This window comes from Pollicipes pollicipes, unplaced genomic scaffold, assembly GCF_011947565.3.
Source record: "Pollicipes pollicipes isolate AB1234 unplaced genomic scaffold, Ppol_2.1 Scaffold_4740;HRSCAF=5597_pilon_pilon_pilon, whole genome shotgun sequence".
In the NCBI taxonomy this organism is placed as follows: Eukaryota; Metazoa; Arthropoda; class Thecostraca; order Pollicipedomorpha; family Pollicipedidae; genus Pollicipes; species Pollicipes pollicipes.
The window spans coordinates 20,400,647-20,420,703 of record NW_023596545.1 but is presented as its reverse complement, the minus strand read 5'-3'; the positions used below and the strand labels follow the sequence as shown (position 1 = coordinate 20,420,703).

The 20,057-nt window shown below is 49.0% G+C and overlaps 1 protein-coding gene across 2 annotated transcripts; it reads right to left on the bottom strand.

Moving 5' to 3' along the window:
* Positions 1 to 1,666: 1,666 nt before the first annotated feature.
* Sc2 (trans-2,3-enoyl-CoA reductase Sc2) lies at positions 1,667 to 19,631 on the bottom strand. Of its 2 annotated transcripts, none has more exons than XM_037221638.1 (6): positions 19,497 to 19,631; positions 17,230 to 17,277; positions 9,891 to 9,996; positions 9,369 to 9,579; positions 8,456 to 8,672; positions 1,667 to 2,801 (listed from the first exon to the last, which is right to left on the bottom strand). In XM_037221638.1, exons 1-6 carry the CDS (start codon positions 19,506 to 19,508, stop codon positions 2,481 to 2,483), a joined length of 915 nt encoding a protein of 304 aa, XP_037077533.1. In that variant the 5' UTR covers positions 19,509 to 19,631; the 3' UTR covers positions 1,667 to 2,480. The 2 variants fall into 2 exon arrangements, with proteins under 2 accessions (XP_037077533.1, XP_037077534.1); XM_037221639.1 differs by having other exon boundaries at positions 9,369 to 9,499; positions 19,497 to 19,618.
* Positions 19,632 to 20,057: the final 426 nt, after the last annotated feature.

The following is a 20,057-nucleotide window of genomic DNA, read 5'->3' as shown; positions in this document are numbered from 1 at the left end:
ACCACGCGTCCCAGAAACGCGCTCAACAGCTTCAGGAAGAGTGCCCGGAGGAGGAGCCTGATCAGCCTAGTTATTTGGAACCATTTGAGCCTAGTTATCTGGCCTTACCACCCGCACTTGAAATTGGCGCTTACCAATATTTTTGGCGCCTCTACCAGTGAGTCGGGTACGCCATTCACAGGTCCGAACGCCAATTCAGAGTTCAGCCGCCGCGCTGACCCGCTGTTTTCCACAACAGAAACTAGTAGGGAGAGGGAGGGGGGGTCGACGCATCCCACCATGAAAGCTATGCAGACGTTTGAAGCGTTTCACTCTGAGCATACGGCATCTAGTTTTGTGTGTTTTGAACATATATCTATAATGTAAGGCCCCCACTAATGTAACAGGTGAGGTCACCGCCGCCACGGACGGCTGCCTTGTCGGTTGCTGCCCGCCGCACGCCCCAGTCGAAGATCGCCTACAAAGATCGCTTTTCAGAAGTCAGATGCTATGGACACATTTTTGTGTCCAAACACGAGCGACACAGCCCCAGATGACACAGGAACTTGGGCACGATGGCACAATATGCGGGAAAGATGTCCTAAAAAACCTTTCAGGACGGGAAGGGCGCCTCGACGGTGTTCTCCGCCCCATCGATCCTCTGTTTACGGGGGAGGGGAAGGGGGGGGGGGGGGGCGCTGACGCCGCCACTGGGTTTCCTTTTGCGTTTTTCACGTCGGGCTTGCGCGCAGGGCCCTTCCCGAGAAGGCGAAGTCGAAACTTTAAATCGTGTTCAGAACCCACATGCAAAAAAATGTTTCGAAGAAACCTGGCTCTTAAAATTCTGAACAGGCGCTTCATGCTGGCAGGCACGAAATCATGCCGCACTGCGCGCCTTGTCCTGATTTCATTGAGAAATAGTACTGGGGCGGTGTCCGCCCATTCTTGCTTCACGGTGCACCGCGATACGATTCTGCGCAGGAAATCTTGAGTGATGTTGAAAAGCGAAAACTAGTACATTTAGGCTTAAACTTTATTCCGCAAACTTATGCCGCGCTATAAATTTGTGGACTCATGCCCATAACAATGACGACAGCAACAACAATGGATTTGGAAGAGGTATTAAATTCAGCACTACTGAAATGTTTAGCTTATGGCAGAAATATCTGCTCAATTGCTTCGGCTTACCTTGGTTATTTATTCAAATAACGAGTCAATCAAGATCTTACAGCACACCCTAAGTTCTTGGGTTGTGTTACACCGATTTCTTCATAGGAGGCCGCATTATTGAGGAAAACTGCATTGGCCGGCAATCTAGCCGGTAAAACGCCGTATCCAGTAGGAAATCTAGTACCCCGCGAGTACGTCATTGGTTGCCAGGTTCAGATAACCTGTACATCCAGTAACCATGACGCGTACCTAGTTGACACTGATTGCAATATTGACCAATGTTTCAGGAGTGTAGTTTTCCGGTGCACTTTTCCTACACGATATCCCGCGAGCCGCTTTTGCTAGAGCAAGATGAAAAGTAATTCCATGGCTCAATCGCGTATTTTCATTTGCTCTTAGTTCCTCATCGGTACGCCGTGCGGCTCTAGAACTTCCAGAAAGGTGTTTGGACCGTACAAGCACCCCAGCACCCTACCCTCTTCACATTTGAAGGGGATTACGTGTTAAAATGCACCTGTCGGCGATCAATTTGTATTGGAATGACCCGCTAGCGCTGTATGGTCCTCAGAGCTCTTAACAGTTCCGTAACATTCATCTCCCACGCCATTGCAAACAATACGTGTGCAGATTCGGATGAAAGCAATCTCAACGTGCATGCTCAGGGTCGCCCCGCGATATCCTTGTGAATGAGAAGTGCAGCGCAAACTAACGGTCCAATTTCTGATGTGAAAGGGAACAGCCGTGCAGGTCCGCGGACCTTGTCGGACATGTGCCCCTTGACCCTTCACGTCGACAAACCTGACTATCTCTCCCTGTGAACAGCCCTCTCCCACACTTTTCTCGATGACTAATCGTCAACGTATGACTCAACACCAGGCATCCACCTCACGCCGCTGGCTTTTCCCTATATTCGTCCCGGCAACCAAAATAAAACAGGCACGAGCTACCCACAACAGACGGCCACAACCAACACGCAGTCAGCTCCCGGCCGCCTCTGCGCCTGACCCCTGCGGCGTCACCGCCGCTCCCCGTCACCGGGGCGGCGCGGGTGCGGCGGCTGTCGGGGCGGCGCCAGGGGAGTCCGCGCTGCCGCCGAGCTCGGTCACGTGGCGTCCGCCGCCGCCACATCCCGGACGGATGGCCACCGGCCGTGACGACCCGCCGTCGGCGCGGGACCAGTGCCGCCGGAAACCCCGTCACCGGGGAGCCGCCGACGGCCACCCCCCGCCCGAAACGACGGAGGACGCACAGGTGCGTGCCCGTTCACGGCGAGCGGTCACGCGTCAACTGCGCTCCGACCTTGCCCCCCCCCCCCCCCTATCGCCGCTGCCTCAGAGTAGGAACGGCAGGATGGCGCGGCGGCGGCGCGGGTAGTTGGCGAACTCGCTCCGGTAGTTGCGGTGCTTGGCCAGCGCCCACACCGTCATCTGGTACATGCCGGCGGCCGTGAACAGGCCGGCTGGCAGGCACTGCGTCAGCAGCGAGAAGCCCAGCCAGCTGAGGAACTCGTACGTGTAGTTGGGGCAGGAGACGGTGGCGAAGAGCGCTGTCAGCGGGTTGGCAGTGGGGTGCGGCACGCGCCGCTCGCGACTGCCTGCCGGGCGCAGCTGGCGCAGCGCCCAGTGAACGCTGAAGTTGCCCAGCTCGCCCACCTGCCGGTGGAGGGCGGGTTACGACGGATATGCGCGCGCCTCCGTCACGTCAAACCACTTGTCGGGCAGGCCGGCGCACCCGAGAGGGAGACGGGATCGGAAGACGGGCCGACGAACAGGTCCGTCGAGTCAAATGCACATGGATGAATGAAGGGAGCGATGAAAGACGGTGGTTGGGAAGGTGGAGATCGCTGAGGCGACATCATTGGTAAGATATAACGGAGAGCAGTGAGATGATCACAGCGACTGGAGTAGTCAGGACAAAAAACACAAAACAGGGGCAACAGTCGATTCCTTTTCAATGTCGAGAAGCCTGACCGCTTTAGTGAACCGCAGTGACTGTTATTTGCCCTTGCGGACGCTATGGAGATTGGGCGCGGGAAAATTATAAGCACACAATTAAGCTGCACCACTCGAAAGGCCTGCGTAATTGTATAACAAAAAGCAAGCGGTGTCTTACTTCATGTACCATCCAACTACGACACGTACATCAGAAACACCGTCGAGGGGGCAAAACCAATCAGTACAAGACGCATCGAGGCTTCCCACGCATGCTTTCCATAGGAGTGAGATGTTCCACAGACTGATGCGAAGAGGGCAAGCGCTCCAGCCTGCCTGAGGCAGTGGGAGTTGTTTCTGGGGAAAATTGTGGGCGACGGCCGGCCAGTCGTCCAAATAAAAGTTGCAAGATCAACTACGAGGAAGAGCTCTGGTAAGTCGGTGACGATACCCCGGCTCATGACCTACAAGAAGTCAACGTCAGCACCTTGTTCATGAAACTGGATTTGGCCCAACGGCTGTTCCCATAATTGTGGTGACATTGGACATGCTTCATGACAAACGTATATTGTCCATGGCGCGGCATCTCCGTTGGGACTTCTCCGACCGATTTCAGATCTGCTTACCTGGCCGGAAGCTCATGCAAGCGACCAGGACTAAGAACCTTTAATACCCACGAGGGCCCAGACCCAAACTCAGCGACCGGGCCCGCACATCGGCTAGTTCTCGTCGCCGCGCGAAGCAGAATCCTGCGCATATTACTCCCCGATCTGCCTATCATGCCTCCTCCCGCCCTCTCGACCCACGTGGAAAGGGAGGGGGAGATAGCCAACTGCGCATTCGTACTCAGAAGGCGAGAAAGCCACCGCAGGCATCCTGTCTCTCTTTCTCTCTCGACCTCTCTCTGGAAGCGTCTATCAACAACGGAAGATCACCCCCACCACCATTGCATTCCCATTACATCAACCCCGCCCCAACTGCATCCCCACAAACGGCTGCTCACACCACAGTACACTTCTTCGCCATGTCCACCGGCGGTGGACAGCGTCGTCTGGAGCCCCGCCGCCTTCTGTTAGTTGCAGTCTCGTAGACAACAGATGAGACAGCGTGCGATTTTTCGCTCGGCAGCCATCAGCGGGAGGGCACGCGGGAGGAGAGAAGCGAAAGGGAATCGACGCCCCCGCGTACAAAGCAGTGTTGGGGCTGTGCTGACGCCTGTGACTCCGCGTCGGCTTCCCCACGTGTGGACACCAGACGGTGTGTGCCGCGCGGAGTGTGGACGTCTCTCAGCTGCGGCGATGACCATAAGGTAGTGTCTCTTTATCACTGCAGGAGTGCTCTAACCGCTCCGTTCACATATCGTTCGAGGGGTGTTAATACGTAGGCGGGTGCTTAGGGTGCTTCCAGGTAAGTTGTGGATGAAAGATCACCGAACGGGCGTGTTTTGTAAAAGTCCAGTGAGACTGCGAGACGGTACATGGCTGACTGAGCATGGAGGTCTGTCGTTTCTTCTTGATCCGGAACGATACGGTAATCTGCTGGAAATGTCCGCGATTGGCCATGTTTTATGCATACTGGCATGCCAGTATACCACATGTCTGTCCTTTGAAAGTTCCATGGGCGAGCTGGATTATCACAAGGTGACTAGCCGTAGTCTGGGCTCCAAAGTAGTTGCATCACCATTTGAACTCTAAGCAACGCTTACTTGAGCGGTAATGGTTCGACGCTAATGTTTTTATCTCGACGCGTACTTTGATTTCAGAGGCAGGTGAAATTCACCTCGCATGAAAACACCAGTAAAGGCATTGCAGAACAGTTAATGCATGTGAGGCGCCAGTCATAGTTCTTTATCTTCAACCGCCCCCACGGCGACGGCATCTGTGACTCAGTTACAGTGTGGGAAAAACCTCCGTTTTCTGGTGGATGTGGCACCAGGAAATTTTGTACTCCAAGCTCTTGGCTGGTAAGAATGACAATTTGTGTACTCCAGACAAACGCTGCAGTCGCCCCACAAAGCAGACACCATTGCAAATGTATGAGCCTGAGCATAAGTACCAAGGCAGACAGTTTTGCTTTCTTGATAGCCAGGAGGGTGCATGAACTTTGCTTTCATAAAGTGAGTTATAACTTTTATTTGATGTCCAGGGACCAAACATATGGAGCACCAAGAAATGGAAACAAGCATCTGCAATCCTGCAGGAGCTGGCCAATCCAGGGCGTTCATGTCAATGTCCTTCATCATTGTATTACATGGGTTAGACGCACTTGTACAAGCCTATGCAACTCCTGAAGGGTGATGACAACTCATGTGAGTTACTTCTGTGGAAATGAAATAAACTGAAATATGAAATGTGCTTGTTGTAAGTACCTACCGCTGCCACATACCTTACATGTCATACCATTACCTGTGGGGAAAATATATGGTGCACCTGGGTAAGAAAGACCGCATTCTCCACGACGCTCACACCTACCGATACCTTTTCAAGAAACGGACAAGCATATCACGGCTCTGGCTCCCACCACGCGACGAACCCATCGCCTCCCGTACCCGAAACCAACGGCAGCCCAGCCCCCTGCAACTGACGAGTGCATTTTCGAGCAGTGGAGGTCCGCGTCGCAACAGACACCTACAACAATATTCGTTCGACCAGAAAACCACTAGCAGCACCAAAATCACCAATGGCACATCTATTTCAACTAGATCATTCAAAGACTCGCAGAGCAAGAAGTCCAGGATGCCAACTATGCTCTAAACTTACCTCATATTAAGAAAACATGTTAGCGATTTTACCACAGGACGTGCATCTTGCAAACGGTTTGGCAGGAAAATTCCAAAATATTGCAGCATTGCACATCCTTTTCAAAGCGCTTGTTTTATTCCTGCTCCTGCCATACCAGCCACCAATCACCATCCAACTTGCAATTAAACTGAAAATCATGGCATTCAAACACACCACATATCGGCACTTTTAAGATAGAATCATGACGTTAAATGACATCCAAATATCACGCTTGTGGGCGACACTTTTGGTGGTAACGGCTTCTTTTGGGTTCTTAAATGTCATCGGAAATTACGTTCCCAAAATGGGAGTTTGTGGCATACAGCATTCCAAAACTTATTACTATTGTATAAATGATAGTACGCTAACCACTTTTTCGGGAATCGGTAAATGCCGGTCTTTGAAGATTCGAGGATATCTTACTTATTTAACAACGGTATCACGTCTCCAAGCTCAACCAGTACCTATACTTGTGAGATAGAGATGGTCCATAACCCGGTGGGAAAAAATCGCAGTACTTGATTGCCCTCCTCACAATGGGGCCTATGGAGAGACCCGGGGAGAACAAGCCGGAGTACAAGCCGGAGAACAGCAAGTTTTTAGCAAAGTTAGCCAAATTTAATTGAAAAATTTACGTGTTTTGGTATCGCCCAGACACAAGCCTTCCTCAGAGGGTGTTGAAATGACATGATATGGCTCAGAATGAGAAAAATCCGTCGATTTGTAGTATAGGTACTGCATTATCTCGGCGTTGTCTTGCGCCACCAGAAGATAAGATATATTTGTAGGTGGAAAATAACAACTTGAAATGCATGGCTGTAAAGCTCTATGATTTTCCTAGCACAAACTTAACAATTTGTGTTGGTGCAACTGCATAAATGGTTTTTCTTAGACTATTCATCACAGTCTGTCATTTCAGGACCGACCCGTGGTACTTGTACTTGGTTGGCCCATTGACGAGTGATAGAATGCCATCACGTCTGTGAATGCGCCAGAACTCCTGTGGGTGGTTTGGTTGTTTGTCTTGATGTGGTGGGAGTGAGGGGGCCGGAGGGTGCGTGAAGCTGCTTGGGATTATGTGCATCGTAGTTGCGAGTTTGAGGTATTCAGTAGGGCAAAGTGGAATTGGTTGTCTTCAATTTTCACACAACATGCATCCACACTTCTAAAGTTACTTGGGATTTAGTTGTGGACCGCCATTAAGTCATTCCAAAAAAGGTAAATAAATACCGGGGGACTGATCTATAAATGTTTACCACTGCAGGCCGGTGCAGAATCACCTTGTTATAACCCGCTCTACCTACAGCATGGTGGGTAGGTACGTAGGTGCTAAGGTATCTATATACAACATTAATGCTAGGCTTGGATTCCCCATGTGGGATCAAATATGAGGCTGGCCTCTTTTCAGCCTGTGGTTATAATTGCTGTAATGTGACAGGTGGCAATGCTGCCATGTTCCTTGCTGTCAGGCATAAGGTCCTGCAGTGACACTATCAAAATTTTCCCTGCATAGGATCATAGGGGAGTTGGAAAAGAGGAGAGGGATAACAGGAGATGCAGGAAGAGAGGAGGAGCAGAAGTGGAGGAGGAGTGGAAGGAGAAGAGTGACAGAAAGAGAAGGTGAGGAACTGAAAGAGGAGAAGAGCAGAAAGAGAAGGATAGGAATAGGAACACTTTTGGTATGTATATATTAACTATGTAAAGGCCAAAAGGACTACATGTTAGTAATGTCACATACATAAGGCTTTCATAGTCAGTTGCATCTGCCTAAGACTCATTAAAAAACCTGGGTGTGATACACAGTGGTTGTCAACAATTCAGTTTGTCAGTAAAAAGAGGATGCACCTGATTTATCACTTTTATATTGTGTAAGTTTGCATGTAGATAGGTAATGATATGTAACTGAGCTTTGTATGATGCACCTGTGAATGCATATGCATAAAGTTTTGTTGTTAACCTCTTTATCTGTGTATTTCTTATTAACATGTACCATTAATCAATCTTTGCATGTATAGGTGAGCTAGTAGCACTGCAGGGATACAGTTGAGATCAGTGTGGCGCCCTCACTCACAAGAAGTGCTCTGCTCCACTTAAATGCAAAATTGCATGCTGACACTAATTTTTGCCAGAACAACATTGGGAAAATGTTGACCCATTACAGGCAGTATGTAATGTACTCCAAGCAAGGCCCATTGTGCAGACACTCATTCCACATTAGACGGACCTTTGCTTGCAGGCAAGTTTGTACTCCGACCACATAAATTTTTGTACTCCGCCACCAGCAAAAACGAACTAAATTTCCCACCCTGCTCAGTTGTGCTGTCGTGTTGTAGGTGGCGACACCTTCACATCCGCCGGAATCGCCCACGAATCAGCAAGCGTCGATCCAGTGTTACCAAGCCACAACCTCGGCAACGTGCCAGCCTGGGCAGCCGACAGCAGCACTCGCCCTCACCGTCCTGAACAAGTTAGAGCTGAGGCGACCGCCTGGGTTCTCTACAGTCACAGTCACAACAACCGTGTCGGCCGAAGTCGGCCACGGGGCAGTGTTCGCCGAGACCATGACAGGTTGGGCCAGGTCAGAGTCGTACTCACAACGAACATGACGAGTCCGGCGATGAACAAGGGTCTCGGCGGCGGCGTGTACAGCGGGTGGTTGACGTGGTAAGCCACGTACAGCGTAAAGCCCCAGTAGTACGTGCAGTTCTTGAAGAGGTTCGACAGCGGCATGGTGGCGTGTGAGAAGCGATGCACAAACAGCGTCTCCAGCAGCCGCTTGGCGTAGTGGAACGTCCAGCAGCCGCAAGCCACCCTACAATGGATATAGCGCAGGCATTGGGCAGTTGTACCACTGCATACAGCACGCATCCAGACAACACCAATATTTCACACTGTAATATTCCCTGCCAGGCATCAGTGCGCGGTGTAACACCATCCGACACAAGTCCAGAAATAACAGCACTGGGATGATGCACCTACTTTTTCGACTTAAGGCAAAAACTAACAAAATACACAGTTGGATCAAAGGACAATGTAGGGGTGATCAAACAAACACGCGAATGTATCCGGAAGGATATTATCAAGCATCGACACATCAATAAATGTTTCAATTTAAAACGTTCTGAGCCGTCCTTCGATAACATTGACACTGCAGCTGAATGATTGGTGGTTATCATCGTCGTCGTCACTGGGACTTTACGACGCACTCGGCTGCTGAGGCTATAGAGCGTCGCCCGTCTCTCACCCTGGCAGAAAGGGCGGCCACCGCGGGGAATTGAACCCTGTATGTTTACTTTCAGAGACGCGCAGTGGTTAAGACAGACGCGTTAACCACTGTAATATCGGCACCCTGAATGCTCCATGTTTTTCAACTACAACTCCTTCGCCGATGCGCATTAAGGACGTGGCATTAAGCATGTCTTTGCGTTCCAAGAGACGGTCAGGAACAACCGCCGATCACTATGCACCCGTCCTTCCTCTCCGGCCACCCCGGTGCCCGCCCACTGACCTGGCCACCTCCGAGACGGGCTGTGCGGCGGCGGCGGCGGCGTCATACAGCGGCCACGGCCGGCTGAACGCCCACAGGTACAGCACCAGGGGGCCCGCGTACTCGCACAGGAACACGGTGACCCAGCCGATCTGCGGTCCGAGGTCCTTCAGGTACAGCCGCGTGCCCGCGTGCAGGCCCAGCGAGGCTAGCGTGTCCGTGTCCGCATACCCTGCGCGAGCGGACACACACACACACACACATGGACGGCAGGCTAGGTGAACGCTTCGCCGTGAGCGCAGGAAATGACTGAATTATTTCTCAGACAACTACGGGGCAACGTTGCGAAATATTTCGTCCGAGCAACAGTTGGTGCCGCCCGTCCGCCGCGCAGGCACAAACAACGAGCATACACACGTATGAACAGCAATGCGCGGCGAGCTGAAAATTACGTAAAACAACGCTGTCAACATACTTATGACCACCAAAACATCCAACTGTGACGTCTTACCAACAAAACAGACAAACTGGTATTCGGCATACCTTTGCCTTTCTGTTTCGGGCGCAGATCGACCCTGCCGGGGTACAAGTTCTTACGCTCCTTGCACACGAGTTTCTTGAGCTCAAGCACCGACGTCGATGGGGCGACCTGTGCCGCATAAAACACGACGCGCGTGAGACACCGCTCGTCATCGCTTCGCTCCCACCCGCCATTGGTCGGAAGGCGGCAGGCTTCCGCGCACCAGGCCAGCGCTGAGCCAACGCTCGCGGGGAGGGCAACAGACATGTGTGCGACTCGATTCTTTGTAGTCAGCTCAGGACCCGCTCCCACACTTTGGTATCGGATTCGGCTGATGACTCATAGCCGTTCTAAACTTGTTAATTCAGCCCAGTTCATACTCAACGCTTGCGTCGAACCATTTGGGTCATGGTTCATGCGGCCTCCAAACCAGAGATCCGATTCAATTCCGGCCCGTTGCCTAATAACTCGGGAGCCATGTGATTCATCCATATATATATATATATATATATATATATATATATATATATATATATATATTATAGCATGGAAAATAGGTACAACTCACGTAAAAACACGTTTGTAGTTTGAACTTAGCAAATACAGGGCAGTAAATAGTACCTTTTCTAAAACATATTACCAACCAATTCTCTCCAGTCTCAGCTCTAGGCTACCACCCTCTACCTCGTACAAATGACCCAGACCCATCAGTGTGCAGAATAGACTGCGCTTAGCCTGACAGTTGGCAGTCTGTACCAGCCAAGTGCCAGCTAATTACATTCACACGTAGCTTACCACATTTCCACTCGCCAGAACTACCCAACCCGTTAGCGATGGCTATCCAACCCAGAACTACCCATGCCACTGTCCGCAATTCACCATGGGACTGCAATAGCCATTACCTGGCACTAAGCTACAAACATTACGAACTTACCCTACGTAACTAATAACTATTACGAATAACGATTGCATTTCTCAAAAACAAGCTCAGCAAAACCCACTTCAATCGAGCCTCATCTATTGATCAGAAAGGAACTGAACTGAACAAGGAACAACTGAAGTAGAGAAAGGCTACCCTAGGCGCCGACCGTCGTTTAATATAGGACACATAAGGCTCATCTCATCGGGTTTCTCTGTAATGAGTTGAGAGCCCAAACGGGTTTCCGCGCTGGGTAGAGATTAGAGCATTGTGTGCCGCTTTAAACGCATTCAAAGACTTCATTGAATTTGGAGCCCACATTCTCGTTTGCAACCTGCGTGTAGCAAATTCCAATCCCTTTTCATCCCATGTTGCGCAGCCCGCATTTGTCCCGCCATCGCAAGTCTGCCGACAACCGCCTGTCCAAGGGCAATAATAGAACACTGGGAACACGAAAGTTTTGTCTGGTAGATATTAAAACATACCGTAAGTATACCAGAATTGGGATTAACACGCGTTCGGGTGGCCGGCTAGATACCCTTCGCTCGGGTATTTGATCAATTCAAAAAAAATCACAACACGCGCTGGGGGGGGGGATCAATTTGACCCCCACCCTGAGATCTCGGGAACTAAGAAAGCTAGACACCAAATTTACAGGGTGTCTTGACCTGTACGTGATCCCACTTGGGTCAAAGTTTCAGACGCCTAGGTCATAGGCCATTGGGTCAAAAAAGGTCAAACAGGGTCAAGTTCCAGGTTGGTCTCCAACGTGCCCCCAGAACCTAGATAACCGTTTCTAAGCAAAAGATCACATTCTCATTCAAGGTAAGCGACCTTGTTTGAGCTTTTGAAAGTCAAGGTAGCCATTGCTTTGAGTTTTGCATTTGACTAAGCGACAAAGATTACGCTAGGCAGTATGTTCCTAAAAAAAAATATTGACATGGGTCATTTTGGGTCAATGACAGACTCTGACCCCTAAGAAGTCCATGGAAGATGCATAATGCGGTTCCCACTATCAATAAACTCGGAATGAGCACCAGAAACTATCCCATACAGCAAGCCCTAGAGTAACAAAACGGTCTGGTTTTGACCTTGGTGTGATCTTCATACCTGACCTCAGGTCAATTTAATTCGCTCATTCAACTGTTGTGTCGTCTAAGAAAGCACCTCATAGATGTATGGCGTCGTCTAACACTCCGTTGTTGGATCAGATTGAAGGATTCCCCAGAAATTTCCTTCGCTGAAACCATGGCCTGTCTTTGACCTGCCATAGGTCAGCGACCTTACTAGGTACATCTGAATTTTTGATGCCAAAGCGATCCGCTATTCAATTGTCTATAGCTATGCAAAATTTGGCGCCCCTACGCCGCGCCGTTCGGAAACCATTCTGGAAAAATCTTCGGGGGGGGGGGGCAATTTGGCCCCCACCCCACCCGAGCGCGTATTAAGACCAGATCTGGGATGTTGTACAAAAAGTTATTTACCCATTTCGAAGCTGAAAATACTTATTGATGCAATCCCCGGAGGTCGCATTCCGCGACATGCAATCCGCGTTGAGACGAAACGATTTTGCTGCTATTGCCTTTCGTATAGCCTCAGCAATAGCATGCTGACGGCGGTTCAAGTGGTGCATGAGGGGTTAGGTATAGATTAGTTCATCATTTTGACTATTGGCATTGCCAAATGTGAACAGTAATTGGATTTCATACGAAGTGGACAATCTTTCACTAAAGTTGACATACACTATCGGAATGCAGGACATCGGCACCATGTAATATCCTCTAGTTCCGGGCTGGACACTGGAAAACTTCACATCAGCATCACTTGTATTGCGCTTGCTGCTTAGAAGTTATAATAAAAAAGTTCGTGCTGATTTTGCAGTTTCGTAACTAATGATGCATTCTGCTCTGTTCACCACTCTGAAATGGTCTGTTGATTTGTCCGGGGTGTGCTGTGTTTCCTCATGTTCCCATTTCAATTTGAGCCATGTGGCTCAGCGACACATTGTTAGAAATGATCGGGTCACGATTCCGGTGATGAAAGTTAGGTAAGTTGTTCAGTGCATTAGCGAGGAACATCATTCACATAGATAAGAGAGGAGTAACAGCCTTGTCCCTCGGAGAAAAACCAGGAGGATAGAGATATATACGGGTTGATATTTCGGTAGCATGCCTTCAACGAAACGAATAGCAGAAGCAATAGCACTTCTGCTATTCGCTTCGATAAAGGCATGTTGCCGAAATATCAACGCATCTATATCTCCATTTCCCTGGTTTTTCCCCCATGAACAAGGCTATCACTACTCTCCCATCATGAAATCTATGAAGAATGTGACTCAACTTGGCTCGAAGTGCCGTTTTCCTAACGAGCCGACTCAGCCCCGCGGCATGCCCCAAAACGATTGGCTCGTGAACCAGTTCACGATCCAGCTCGAGTCGAATCCCACTCCATCCAAGTCAACAGAAGGCTTCCGTCCCGAGGGGTGTTCTTGTCAACATAAAAAACGACGACCACCCGTGCCCCTGACATGGGATTCGATGCATATGCTGCTACAAATGACACATCATCGTCCATCGGAAAACATACCTACTCATGATCGCGTAATTTAAGATCATTCCACGATATCATGTCGTTTCGGATATCCGGCACTTTCCGTTCTGTCCGAAGGAATGTGATCCAAGCTCGTACACAGACGACAAGTTTTGCATCTGACGAAAACCTGCAAACAGCGTTGGGTCATTGATGGCGACTTGGTTTCAGTTACTTACTACTCAGTTACCCATTATTACCAGCTACGGTCATTGACGTATGAAGACATAGCAGCTCTCCTACGGGCCCGACACCACGAAGCCTTCATCTTACTCAGCTGGGATCGCCTGGCTGACCATCTCCACAGATGGACGTCACGTGCCCGGACCACCGGCGTCGTTAGCGCCGGCCACTGCGCGCGACCTTTGTCTGGGCTGCCGGAGCCGTGTTTACGGTGCCCTCCTAAGAGCGAGGTGCGTACAGCCAGGCCAGTCCCGGCCCAGCCGGAAACGCGGCCACCAGTCCACCGCTGCCGCTGTGGTAAGTCAGACCGGGGTGGCGACGGACCGACACGGCATGGCCTACGGAACCTGAGCCTGCACGGCCAGCCTCGCCAGTCTGCTGCTTTACGCCAATTACGATCCCGAGACTGTGAGTTCGGGGTTACTTACACCAATGTTAGCGGCTGAGGCCCATCCGAGGACTGTCAAACACCTGACGGCGGCGGAGAAATAACCTGACCGAAATGTTGAGGTAGCACCACTGATGTTGACACAAGTCCGAGAAATGATTCTTATCGGGCTAACCCCTTGTTTTAAACACTCAATGCGACAAAAAAAAAGATATTTGTGGTAAATATTCCTATCCAGACCCGCACTGATGACGTACGTAGTACAACGGTAGACGGGGACAAAGTTTGTTCTTGAAAAACGTGTGCACCGTTTACGCCAATATATACATATATATATATATATATATATATATATATATATATATATACATATATATATATATATATATACATATATATATATATATATGCATATATATATATATATATATATATATATGTATATCAAATCTGATGGCACCATTCTAGTGGAAATTTCCGGTGCCACGGCAAGGCGTTTTTCGACAGATGCTGTCGTTATGACGCGTGAATGTACTATACATTGAAAAGCTCTTCAGTCCAAACGGAACGAGATGACGAGATTTTCCGGTCCCGTGGCAAACACCGACGCTGCGTCCCCCGAAGGTGGAGCACGAGAACGAAGTCCTCTTGAAAGAAAGACCACGCCTACGAGCCCAATGCCACGGGTGCTGCTTGGCACAGCCTTAGTCACACAGTATGTCAATTACTCCCCAGCTGCTGTCATTTACAGAACAACGGTCCGTCCAGGAGAGGCCTGCTACAGCTAGGCTTGAATCACGAACCAAGGACCTCCCACCTTCATTGGCAACTTCAGCTATCAGCCGCTTCATATACACAGCTTTGTGGCGTTGAGGCGGTTGGCGGCGTCACTATTTCCGGTTTTCCGTAGCTTCGAGGTGTTGACATTCTCACTTGGCGGGGCTTAAAGATATTGCAATGTTGTCGTTGTATTTTTGGCTCTTCCCTCACAACCACACGGAAAAACGCAACCAGAAATGCCGTCGAACCCTGTGAGGGGCGCAAGACTTCTGACTGGTGCACTAGAGTACGGCTGACCAGCACCGGAGGCCGGCCCGGGCAGGGGGGGTCAGGGCAAAAGCCGCCAAACCCGTGCTGCGCCACGGCGTGAGCTTCACGCAACGCGCGGTCAGCAGGCAGCCTTCTTAACAGCCTTCAGCAGGCATCCAAAACTTAACAGGATGCATGCACTGACCTGTAAGGCGACGCAATATGCGGAGTTTCGTGCAAGACGACAATGTGTAACGCACATAGCAGCATGCAGCCATTTGACGTTGCTCACGAGCTTTCCCACGAGAAATACCTACGGTTAGGATAAAAGGTTTTGGCACGACATGTGACTAGCATTTACATGCTCAATTTGCTACCAGGGATGAATCAATATCAATGCATTCACTTAATGACTAATGCTCTTAATTCAATTTATTGCACTCCTTGCCGCCTTTCTTAATTGAATGATAGCTTTCACCCTCTCGAACCTGGGTAATGAGTAGTCTACCGCTAGGACCCTTCAAACACGCTCCTCTTAGAGGGTACTTGGCTCGGGTCACCGCCGGCTACCGCACAGGCGGAGATCTGGAGACAGCTCGACCGGTTTTCTTTGGTGCACCTCGTGCTGCGGGCATCGAATCCGCCAGAATGTGGCCAGAGTGGGCAGACCGAGCCCCAGTCGCCGCCCAGTGCCGCGCCGCGAACGGACATCTGACGGCCGGCAGACTGTACCGCAGCCAGCCTGCCGTTGCAGCCGCTCTTTAAGGGTGTCCTACATTCAAAAATACTGAAGATATGACGAAATAAGCTCACACACACACGCACGCACGCACGCACGCACGCACGCACGCACGCACACACACACACACACGCACACACACACACACACGCACACACACACACACACACACACACACACACACACACACACACACACACACACACACACACATATATATATATATATATATATATATATATATATATATATATATATATATATATATATACATATATTGGTATACTTTAGAATGAAAAGGTTCCTCTAGACGGCACAATTTCTCTACTTAGCAAATATTCCCTGAATAAGTCATTGTCTGATTGTCACCGCAGCTTGCACACCAATGATTGAGAGCCAATGGACTGTCGTGATATCTGGTAATTGGCTCATGAACGCCAAATATGAATGACTCGAAAATCACATCTTTATACCTTGGTCGCCGCATGGCAAATGTAATGACATGATTTACGTAAAGTAATTACTGACGTCATGGATGCCTGAGTGACCTTGAAACAGTTAACCCGAAATAGTCTGGGCATCTTCGCGGGCATGTAGTTCAGAAACTAGAGAGGTTTAGATCTTAAGGACGGGGCTGTAATGCGCACCGAACGATCTTCACGATGGTTATTTCAGTTCAAAACCCCAAACAAATGTGGAACACTCCGTTCAAGCGGGAGGCCTGGAATGCCAGACTCTGTATCGCAGTCAGCATGACCAGGCACTTCCGTGCCAGAGTCTGGATGACCTCTGATTCTGTATGTTTAGAAGTCATGACATTGACTATACTGGACCGAACAATGGTTGGTGACTTGGTGACAGGTCCCGGAGCATACACATTCACTGCCATACTAAGCCGTGATTCGTGACTTGGTGACCGGTCCCGGAACAGACACATTCACTGCTATACTAAGCCGTGGTTCGTGACTTGGTGACCGGTCCCGGAACAGACACATTCACTACCATACTAAGCCGTGGTTCGTGACTTGGTGACCGGTCCCGGAACAGATACATTCACTACCATACTAAGCCGTGGTTCGTGACTTGGTGACCGGTCCCGGAACAGACACATTCACTACCATACTAAGCCGTGGTTCGCGACTTGGTGGCCGGTCCCGGAACAAATACATTCACTGCCATACTAAGCCGTGGTTCGTGGCTTGGTGACCAGGTCCCGGAACAGACACATTCATTGCTATACTAAGCCGTGGTTCGTGACTTGGTGACCGGTCCCGGAACAGACACTTTCACTACCATACTAAGCCGTGGTTCGTGACTTGGTGACCGATCCCGGAACCAACACCGTCAGTACTATCTGTAGAAGTCGCCATAGTCAACAAAGTTCCCCAGTCAGTGCATCACTATATGCACCCAAGGCGTGTATGTTTCCAACCATTCCCAGCGATAGACCGAGCGTGCCAACATATCTCAGTCTACACATCCTCACATGTCCATGAAATGACTAAGTACACTTACATTCAGCATGGCTAAATTTTTCCCAGACCCGGCATGAAGTACCTCCACCTGGAAAATGTGATTATTCTGTCAGTCACAAAACACACTGTGGTTTCCATTTGTTTGCATCAAAGTGGAAAAGCATGAATAATACAATGTTGTCATGCCCTTCTCCTTAACACCATAGTCCTCATTGGCACATGGATAATGCAAAACCAACTCTTTGGTGCACCTCATGAACTGCCCAGCACATTGTGACAAAATTTGCAGCAAACATATCTAACCCATGATGTGCATGTTTGAACATCCCACTGTGCCACTAAAACTTGATATCAGAGATGTTGGAGGGGCAAATATGCAAAATAGGAGACTGAGACATATTTTTAGAGCTATTGTTACAAAAACTTATCCCTTGGTGATTCCCAATTAGTGCATGAATCATCACCACCCATGCCCTGTGTGACATGATTTGGGGGCACGGTCCCCTTTGGCCAAATATGGTCAATTATGTTAAATCAGCCAAAGCGTACCCTATGGATGTCACAAACATGAGCCTAAGGGTCCGAATTGTGTCAACAGTGGTATAAATGTCATTTAGGGTCATGGACACATCATATTAAGTCTTCATAGTCATTCAAAGAAATATTAGCAGTTCTTTTCATGCTTGCCTTTCATCTCCATTATTGCATAAAGAGTATGTATGGGGTCCACCAATAGCAAATGTACTACATGCTGTGGAATGACCTTATATGGCATCAAAGTTCCTCTCAGAAACAAATGATGAAATCTTTTGACTTACAGTAGCCTCACTCCTTACAGAAATATGAATCTACCTTGACAGCAAAAACATGCTTTCACCTTGTTCAGCCTGACCTGACAGGTCAATGGTGCAAGGCTTTGCTAGAACAGCCAAACAAAAGTTTTGAACAATGTGCCAGGAGGCATTCAATTTTCAAATTTCTACTCCAGCACACCAGGTGTGGACCAGCAAACAGTATATCAGCCTCTTGATGCCACAGACAGACAAACACATTATGAAAGCAGCACAGCCATGACGCTGATACCTGACACTGATAAAAATGTAATGAAGATGACAGAACAAATTTCTAAGTCATCTATCTATAGCTCAGAGCATTTGTTTTACATGCATTTATAACCTGAGTCTCCATGCAAAACATGGTCATAAACCAACCAGCATATGTGGGTACAGAAGGCAATTTTTGCTAGAATGTCATATAGTGATAGATGCCTTTTAACACCAGACCTGTGCAGATTTGGCAAAAGTAGAGATCTGACTTATCATTATCAGGATAATACAAGACCAAAGCAAACAAGTCAAATGCAGTGTTTCAGTATTTGGCCACTTGGGTGGCTGGGATGACAATATTTGATCATGCTATTACACCCCAGGCTTGGGGTTCCTTGTCTGTTGTCCTCCCCTCCTCAAAATCAGCCAACTGGCACCAAGCTGGGCATCAGCCATCCCAGCATCCAAGCACCTCATGTTTAACATCTGGGCCAGGCAGGTCACATGCTTGGGTTAGTGGCCAAATAATAAAATATTAGCACCAAGGAACTGTGTATGTGAGGCTGCCAGAGAGCCAGGATTTTTGGTAGCATGTATTTGATTATATCCTCATCACCCTACTGGACAAATTTTGAAGCAATATCCAGATGGCATCCATTGTGAAAGGCCTAGACATCTGACCTGAAAATGGAATGAACATGCATTGGCTTAGATTTGCCATGATTATGATTAACTAACCATACAAGATTGAGAAAATATTAGTGAAAATTGGTCAGAACTGATTTTAGTGTGTCACTCTTGGCCCTACTTACATCATCTTAATGGCCCTGCTTGTTTGTCTTCAAGCCCAAACTGACCTCATCTGACTCTTATTCAGGAGAGCAAAAGTAGCTAATTTCTGGTCAGTCTGCAGCAAATTCATCTCAGCAACAGAAGGTTACGATCTTGGAGTGCCAAATTCTGAACACACTGAACTGTATCAATAATTCAAACAATCTTCTATTACATGTTTCAATGACATTTTTGCTTTACATTGGCATGACATAATCACGATCTTTTTTCGAACAGTGGTTCTCTTCAGTGAAATTTGTGGTGACCCTGCATGTAAATCCGGACTCTTGGATTCGCAGCATGCATTTACTGTAGTGAAGATGTTGCCAGAACGGTCACTGCTAGTCCCGCATGTTTGGCGTGAGGATCCACCATTCACCTGAACACTGCAAAAAACTAGGTGGCCTCTCTAGATGGCCTAAACGCTCACCTTAGACGACATATTCGGGAAGTAAAGGTTAGGTCAAGCGTTTTCACTTAATACCGAGGCCCCCGCTACACAGCCCCGCAGCCAGCCCAGCCCTCCCACGACGCCCCGGTCTCAATCGACCCCGAAACCAGCCCCTCGCCGACCGGTTCCAACTTCGATATATGGCAGCCCGCTACCGTCTTCGCAGGCAAGAATGTTTAGTTCACTACTAGCAAGTCACCAGAAATAAATTGAACATGACCAAAAGAGACATAACAAACCAGATAAATCACAGCCAAAATGAGACTTCCACTACCGATTGGACTATGGCCACAAACATGCGCGCTTTTTACCACCGGTATTAAAGGTCGTTAACCGTTTTGTTCACATATTACACCAAATATACAAAGAAAGTGTCAGAAAAAATATCCTCTACCAGATTAGCTTCGGTTCTACCAGATGCGTGAAGCAAATGACTTAAATATGGTCGGGAGTCAAGCAGGGGCGGATCCAGAGGGGGAGGGGGCACGGGCTATGTCCCCCTTGGGCCCGAAGGGGCCATGGGCTCCAGGAGGGGCCCAT